This window comes from Psittacula echo (genome assembly GCF_963264785.1).
Source record: "Psittacula echo genome assembly, chromosome: 1".
NCBI classification, from domain to species: domain Eukaryota; kingdom Metazoa; phylum Chordata; class Aves; order Psittaciformes; family Psittacidae; genus Psittacula; species Psittacula echo.
In genome coordinates this window covers 16303641-16311968 of record NC_137735.1, presented here as the reverse complement: position 1 = coordinate 16311968, position 8328 = coordinate 16303641, and the positions used below count along the sequence as shown (strand labels likewise).

Genomic DNA, 8328 nt, shown 5'->3' with positions numbered 1-8328 from the left:
ATTCACTGAAAAATATCTTTTAGGCTGAAAAACTAAGCCTCAAGAAAAAATGAAAGGAGGACAAATATTTTGGAGCTTTACCTTCTTTTCCTCCCCCCTTCATTATTGTTTAACAAAGCATTCTGTTCCAGATAGGAAAATACTCAGTTTGGTATGTTCTAAATTCTTATGTTCCTGTGTTGAGCATCATATTACAGAGTGGTTAATGACATCACCTTTTTGAATAAGGCTTGGATAATTCTGCTATTCATAGCATTATTACTGTTCGTTCTTCCTGATTTTCACTATCCATGAAGGTGAAAAATAAATTTGAATTTTCCTTCTTCACTCAGTTGGACTTCAGGGAAACAAAACTGTCTCTCGTTCTTTGATGTAGTCTTGTATTCCTCTGTTCCATATTTTCTTGATCTTGAACTATTCTTTGAGTGCAGCACAGACTGCTAAATAAGCCTGCAACATGGGTTGTTGTTGGTTTGCAGAAAGATAGCCTGTGTTTTATCAGAGACTGTAAAGCATGGGAGAGACATCCTACCTTGTTACTGATTTTTAGGTCTTTTTGTGTTCAGAATCTCTTTGACCTGGAGGCACCTTGGAAGTCAAGGTGTTAGTGTAGGATTGCTCTGACTGATGTTGTGAGGTGTTTGTGTTATTTTGCTGTCATTCTTGTAAGTGAATAGTCTGAACAATATGGTGGAGATTAAAACATTGCTGTTGGGTAGTGCTGCTGAAAAAAGGCAACAGGTGCACAACTATGCTAAGCAAAGGCAGTTTGTGCTGGGTGCTTTGAAGTAGGTGTTTGAAGTGGGTGGCTTGTCATGAAAAATGTGTTCCCAGGTATTCCCAGCAGCAACACTCTGGTAGATCACTGAAGACGTATAAAAGATAAGCCAGTTTGATGGGTGAGAAAGTCAGTGTAATCACTTGCGTGCTTCTCAAGTACATGTGGCTTCTGAAGTCAGTAAGTGGCAGAAGTTTTCTGTTGCCTTTTACTTACTGGGTTTTTTTCTTGACCTGTTTCCTTGGAGGCCACCATAGCCCACACTGAGGTGAAGAAATCTTGCCTAGCCACAGATGGATGGAGATGTGGTCAGTTGTTTTGTTGGAACCCGAGGGTGTGTGTTTGTATTTTCTGTTTACATTGCTTAGGTAGTGGTTGATTAGACTGCTGTGATTTTGTAGATTCAGAATGTTCTTAAATGTGTAAGCATCCAAACTGGCCTTAATGACTCTTGGCTTTAGCAAGCTATGAATAAAATTTGTTGAGTTGACTTCTCCAGTTCCAGAGGGGAGAATTGAGATAGCTTGAGTTAATAGAAAGTAATTGTTGTCACATGTTAGGAAGCTGAAGTTTTTATGTTGTGGTATTAACTTTTCAGTCATAATTTCTTTCCTCAGTTTTAGAGGATGGTTAGGAGTAGCTGCATCTGGAAGGCTTTACTGAAAGGTTGAGATTAAAGAAGCTACGGGATATGACTTGTGATAATTGCCATAAACTACGGTAACATCAGGTGGCTGATTAAATGCATTGTGTAACTGTTATGATATGACATACTGTACTTAGTTGGAAGTGCAATTCAGACATGGTTCCTTTAGTTTTATTTCCCTTGGAGCTGTCCCAATGCTCTGCTTTGTTTGTATTTGAAAACTCACTGACCTGGAACTATGCATAATGGTTTTTGCCCCTTGTTCAAGTACAGTGTGTATAGTAGACCATATTATTACCAAGTCTTGATTTTATTTTTTAACTTTTCTGTCCAATCTGGCCTGCTTTTGCAACTATCAGTGTGTTCAGTTTTCACAGAAGATTGCAGGTTATCTTGCACTTTAATATTTGCTTGCACACATCTTAACAAGCTCTTTCTTGTTTTTGCCAGAGATGGTGCACTGAGTGATTTCCACAAGAGGCTTCTCTACCCCTCTAAAGCAAGAATACATTGAAGAACCTTGTGTGAGGGCACAGCATTGTACTCCTGGCTAGAAGGCTAACTCCCAGGTGAATGTATTGAAGATTTCTAGACTTGGTGGGACAAATATCTCTACCTCCAATTTATGAATACTGCTAGCTATGGCTGTGGAACTCTGTTTGCTGCTGCTACTGTTTTGTGGAAGTACTGTTTCAGAGGTACAGCCTATATACAAACCGCCTCCTGGGACTTTGGATTTTGGATTTGTACCAGCCAAGACATATGATACAGGTGCATACCATGAACCTGGGCCAATAGGAATTTTGTTTAAAATAGTACATGCATATCTGTACTTAGTGCAACCAAATTCTTTTCCGCAAGGTAAGCAGATAAATTACTTTTTTTTTTAATTAAATTGATGCGTTCATCGTGTTGTACATACCAAGACCATAATCTGGAAGTAAATTATATGAAGGGCTTTCTTAGTAGCACATGTTATGGCCTGGAAATGTGTACAGTTTATAAAATAACATTTTTCTGCTAAGCATAGTGGGGGGGGAGGTTGTTAATGAAATTTCATCAACATTTGGTTTTCATAGACCTTTACTTAAATATCTCAAAGCTGTCACTGATGCATTTGAGGCTATTTTTATTCCCTTAACTGACTTTTTTTTTTATGTTTGCCCAGAAGCATGAGTTAGGAGTAAAGCATAAACTGCTTTGTGTTTAATATTAAATCTGTAAGAGACAACTCTTGGATTTATATATTATGATAAACAGTCAGAAGGTTATAATATGGTGCAATTTGGGTTAGGAAATGGAAATTTAGCAGCTTGAAATAAATTTCATATGCTTCCATATCTGTGCATCTACAGTGAGGTTTTATATAAGGGCAGTTCCTTTACATGGTTGTATGTAACTTCTCACTCCTTTGTAAGTGGTCAGGACTTGAAATTACATCTGTTTTATTGAGACTTTCTTTTTTCCACTGCTTTCCTACTAAGTTGTCCCTTCTTTGAAGAAAATGTTAAGATACAGAAATGTGTGCTTATTGAGCTTGTATTGATTAAAAAGTGCTTTTGGGAAGTCTCTGTGGATGTGAAAGTTAAGTTGTATGAACTTAGCTTTCCAACATGCTTTTTGTTTCATTTAGCTCTTAAAAGAAATGTGTTTGTAAAATACTGCCATTTAAAATTATATTAAGGTGAAACTTTGATAAAATCTAAGAATAGCTTTGGTTTGTTACCATTTCCTTTTGTTTAGCTATAAGTGTATACAATAGGTGTTTATATTATTTTGTAGTGTGTCTTTCAATTTGTATATTAAACCTTTGAGTAATTTAAAGTCTTAAATCCTTTGGTCATGTAGTGGTATGATGCCTGTGAGTTATTATTTGCTTGTATTTTTGACATTTCTTCAATAGCTGTAGAAGAATGAGCTCAAATGAACTTGAATGAATTAATTCTATTCAGACAAGTGCCCAATGTCCCAGGTGTTAATGAGGAGAGCAAAATCCTGGCCTGTTCCCTGCAGGATTACACAAGGTGTAATGAGGGCAATTGCATGAAGCTAACAGCAATGTCACCTTTTGGAGGAACTGTTTCCAGATACCTCTGCTTTTGTGGCTTTTTTCCTTCCATTAAATATATAAGCAAACATACATACATCTAAATGAACATACTTCTCTGTGAGACCTGGTATGTTAGGATTGTCATCTGCATTCAACAATGGCCTTTATTCTGCCTGAAGCCCTGCTGGAATATTTTATTCTTTTAGGACTGTGGAAACCTGATTTCAAAGAGATATTTGGTGTGTCTTATACAGGAATTTGGTCTGTAACTTTGTAAGTCAAATTTAATATTATGTGTCCTAAGCATGTAAATAATTGAGTATCAAGTTTATCGTCACGATTATGATACTGTGGGACCTCCTGTAGTAAATTCTGCTTCGAGTAGGTGCTGTGAAATCCAGCCTTAAAGAGAAAAGGTCTCATGCAGAAGTGTTCAAAGTTTGTTCTTTCCTTGTTAGCGTTTCTTATCTCTCCTTCCTTCCTGGCAGATACTTTTTGCCAAATCAGTTATCTTTTAGAAGTTTAGCTTTCATTATTTGCATTGAGTGAAGTCCTTTTCCCATGGCCCTGCTTTCCTCACTGCAAAATACGGATCCAATGGATTGTGTTGGTTTGAGTCATACCATTTAATTGGTTAATCCACATAATCTCTTTTGCCATATGCTGTTCTATTTTCACATCAAGTGTATTAATGATGTAGCTACATATTGAAAATGCTTTTTTTTTTTTTGTACTGCCGATTGACATGGAGTTCTGCTTCGGGGATGAAAACAAATGTAATCACAAATGTGCACAGAATGCAAAACTTTTGATGTTTCTAGCTCAAAACTTTGTCATTGTGATTTTGCTGGTGCTTCAGAAGAGTTAGCTCCGGGTTGATGCCCCAATGTATTGCATATAACCATAACAGAGGAGAAGTGTGATTTGTGTGCAGGACTTGGCATCAGTCACTCAGACCTCTAATCTTAGTAGTCTTATATTTTCTTTCATAATATTTGGAAGTACTGGATGTTTGGTTTCCCAATCTTCTGCTAGTACTCTTAGCTGGGAGGAAAAAAGTGTCAGGGTTGTCTAACTGCATGTAGATATTCCTGCCTTTCCAAATCATCCATGTGCTTACAGTAGCACTCTGATGGAGCAGAACATATACACTATAACATTCATACCCCTTCAGTCCCATGTATGCCTTTTAGGAAGAAAGCTAGTATGAGCTTTATGCTGTTACGATAAATCAGAATATGAAGTACATCAGAGTCTTTGGGGAGCATTGTTCTTAAAGTATTTGCATGCTGCTAAGCCTTAATGTTCATTTAAAAATTCTTATATGCTACTTTAGATTTAATAGGTAAGATGTTATTGAGATTAAATATAGTGCTCATGTAAAGCACAGTAACAGAACCAGGGCAAGGAAGTTTTTTTACATTGCTGAATCTTTCGGACCATCACTGTGCTTTTTGGATGTGGCAAGAAACTAGTTTAAAAAAAAATGTGCTAGGATATCTAATTACAATGCTTCAGTGAGCATAAATAGATTCTCATTTCAACTCCACCAGTCAAATATTTTGACCTCACTAGATTGTTTACTGGTGTAAATGGGAGTGAATTTACTCCCAAGTGTGAGCTGTTATGCAGGGAAGCAGCCTCCACTTAGAGTAATGATACACTGGAGTGCGAAACACTGTGTTTGGTCACTGATTTGCTACCTGAGGCTCAGTATGTCACTTTAATCTTACTGTGCCTTGGTTTCTGCATCTATAAAATGGAAATGATGGTTCTACTACTACTTTTGTTGAGGACTGTGTAGTATAGAGCATCGTTATTCTTTCCTGTTAATAGCATCACTTACAATAAATAGATGGTAATAAGAAAATTATTAGTTGCTTCCATCTGTCAGCTAAGAGGACATCTAGCAAAGCAAATTGTCAGTTTTTCACTTAGAATGTGTCATAAACTGAAGCATTCATTTATTAATAAAGTGAAGTCAGTTCATGGCTGTGACATGATGCATGTCACCTCTTGTGTTGGAGACCTTCAGATGTGAATGTGGTGTAGACAAGGCATGGTCAGTATGCTCCCCTGTCTGCTGTGAATATCTTATCGTGGTTTTGTCTTTGTTCCCGTGGAAACCAGTTGTTAGTTGCAGTAAGACAATATTAATCTGAGATTCTACTTGCCAGCAGGATGGGCATGACAAATCTTCAGCTTCCCAGCTTGTGCCTTGTAATGAGAATGTGAAGAGTTTATAAAGCAAAAAAGCTGGGGTTAAAGCTCCTGCTCCTGGTTTTAGGTGAAGTAAGACAAAGACTACGGGCCTGTTTACCGTACACTTCTGTAGCTGAACATACTGCAGAACAACTGTGCCACTTAGGTTGAGTTGTAACTGCTTTTTTCCAGCTTCTGTTTTTTATTCTGGATAAACCTGTTTCCTCTGTAGTGGGAATAAAACTTTAATGTAAAAATCAACTGTTGAATGCAGGTACTTCCTGGGCAGAATATAAGATGAAGAGTTAAATATACTATTGGCCTGTGGGGAACAAGAGCAGGCTGTTTTTCACACCTGGACTACACTCTTCCTGTTTGTAGAGCCTCACTTGTTGAAAAGTTTGAGCATAAGACTGAGGATAAGAACTTGACTATTTTAATGCAAAGTCCTAACTCTGACCGTTTTGACTGTCTTTCTCCTCACCTGGCCAGCCTTTAAAGTAGCTGCTAATTGTGGAGTTCAGCAAGTTTATCCTGTGTTCACTATCTCTGTAATTAATAACCTGAAGTGTATTCAGCAATTAAAACATTTTTAGAGTAAAAAATAATCACTTTATGTGAGAACAAACTGTATCTGTAGCTGTAATAGAAAATGCATATGTAAAACCCTGTTGAAGGTAGGTTTGATGAGCTCCTAGAATATTGATTTTTAATACATTAGCTGTGTTGGATGTGAGGTTCTAAAGCAAATCATCAAAATGCTTTATCACCCCCTCAGTTAAAAACTCAGTAAGCGAGATTTTTTTTAATCTTTTTTTTTATGTAAAACTAATTTCTTTGCCTTTTGTAACTGTTTAGTTCTTGGCTGCCTGATTTCTACTTTAGTTTTGCTTCCTGTTAATAATAAATCTTCCACAGCTCCCCTACATAAAAAAGTGCATGTGTCTGGATGTTGCAGCATTGGAGCTAAACTCAGCAATGCATAGTTGGTAATGCCCTTTGTTTTTAAACTTGAGACTTTCCCAGGAACTTTGAGCATAACCACACTAGCATGTGATGAAAGGACTGTGCATCTGTGCAGATGCTGCAGTCCAGCCCCTAAAGCAATTACGACTTTTTGTAGAAACATAAATTACAATGACCTTTCTCCAGTTGTGTGCAGTTTGGGTGTGAAACAGCACTGATGTGATAGACTTGTGTTTGACAGCCGCCCCCCTGTACATAGGCATTGGTTTTCTTAAAGCTTCCGTCCTAGAGCTGGGTTGGGAGCACAGATGTAGTAGCTGGTGCAGGAACTGAGAAGGGAGAAGAAGCAAGACCTGCCCTTCAGTAAGTTAGCTGTTAGACTGGCTAAGCTGTATTGTGAAATGGCAATTTCGGTGAGCTATAGGGTCAGTGCCTTTACCACATAGAATGGTTAGGGTTGGAAAGGACTTTAAGATCATCTAGTTCAGCCCCCCTGCCATGGGCACGGACACCTCACACTAGACCATGTTGCCCAAGGCTCTGTCCAGCCTGGCCTTGAACACTGCCAGGGATAAAGCATTTGCCACTTCTCTGGGCAGCCTCCTCCAGTGCCTCACCACCCTTGCAGTAAAGAACTTCTTCCTTGTATCTAACCTGTACTTCCCTTGTTTAAGTTTGTACCAATTACCCCTTGTCCTATCTCTGAAATCCCTGATGAAGAGTTCCTCTATAATTGATTTCCCCTTTTTTTTTTTCTAGTGGTGTAGCTAGAGCTGTGGCATAAAGGTACAGTAGTAGCTAAAGTGCGTACAATAAAAATACAGGTTTCAGTGACAAGAGTTGTATGTAGCAAGTAGTGGTGGTGTCACTTGGGTAGAACTGGGTTAAGAAGGGGAACTTAAAGTGCTCCTTTATTTGATAATATGGTGTACACATTGAAAGAAATTTCTTCTATCTAATGTTGGAAATACTGGGGAAGGTGGAGCAGCAGAAAGATAAAAGATGAATTAGCCTTTTTTCTCTGCCCACTCATATATGTTTAATGAAATAGTGTTTATAAAAAATCGTTGCTCTTTTCATACTGGGAAGTTAAGAGGTGGCATACCCATGTAAACAAGGAACACGCTGAGAGTGTTTCAGAAGCAGTTTTAAGGTCTGATTTATTTTTTTTTTGTTTTGTTTTCTTAGGTATCAGAAGAGTAATGCCTCTTTCCCTTAACTACTCCAAACTACACACTATCTAACAGATTGTGTGTCAAAGGGATTTTTTGTGGACAGGGAGGAGACAGAGGTTTTGGGGAGGGGAGGTTTATGTACAGTATCTACTAGAGAGTGCTGCAAAACTACAGTTTCAGTCATTGACACTTCTTGATGTCTTCCTGTCCACTCATTTGGATTATGTAAACAAGGAATCTCTTTTGCAGTCAAGTATGATGTGGAAAATATGCAAGTAATTTTTTTTAATCAGTGTAGTATAGCCGGTCATTTGAAAGTCTTGCACTGTACACACATCTGGAATCCTTTCTCTACAGTACCCGCAGTGCTTGCCCTAATCTGGTTTAATATTGCCTGCCAGCTGTGCCTACGAGAAAAAACATGCCTTGACAGCAATTGGAAAATGACAGTCCAGCTTCGCAATTTCAACACTATTAGTTCAGAAGGGAGAAACTAATGAAAATCAACCTC

At 38.1% G+C, this 8328-nt stretch overlaps 1 protein-coding gene across 1 annotated transcript in view; it reads left to right on the top strand.

The window, feature by feature from the left end:
• Positions 1-2065: 2065 nt before the first annotated feature.
• PROM1 (prominin 1) overlaps positions 2066-8328 on the top strand; it is a gene marked incomplete at both ends in the record, with an annotated part of 51955 nt that continues 45692 nt past the window's right edge. The window contains one exon of the mRNA XM_080623994.1: positions 2066-2285. Coding sequence (XP_080480120.1) covers positions 2066-2285 — 220 coding nt within the window. The remainder of the gene's footprint in view (positions 2286-8328) is intronic.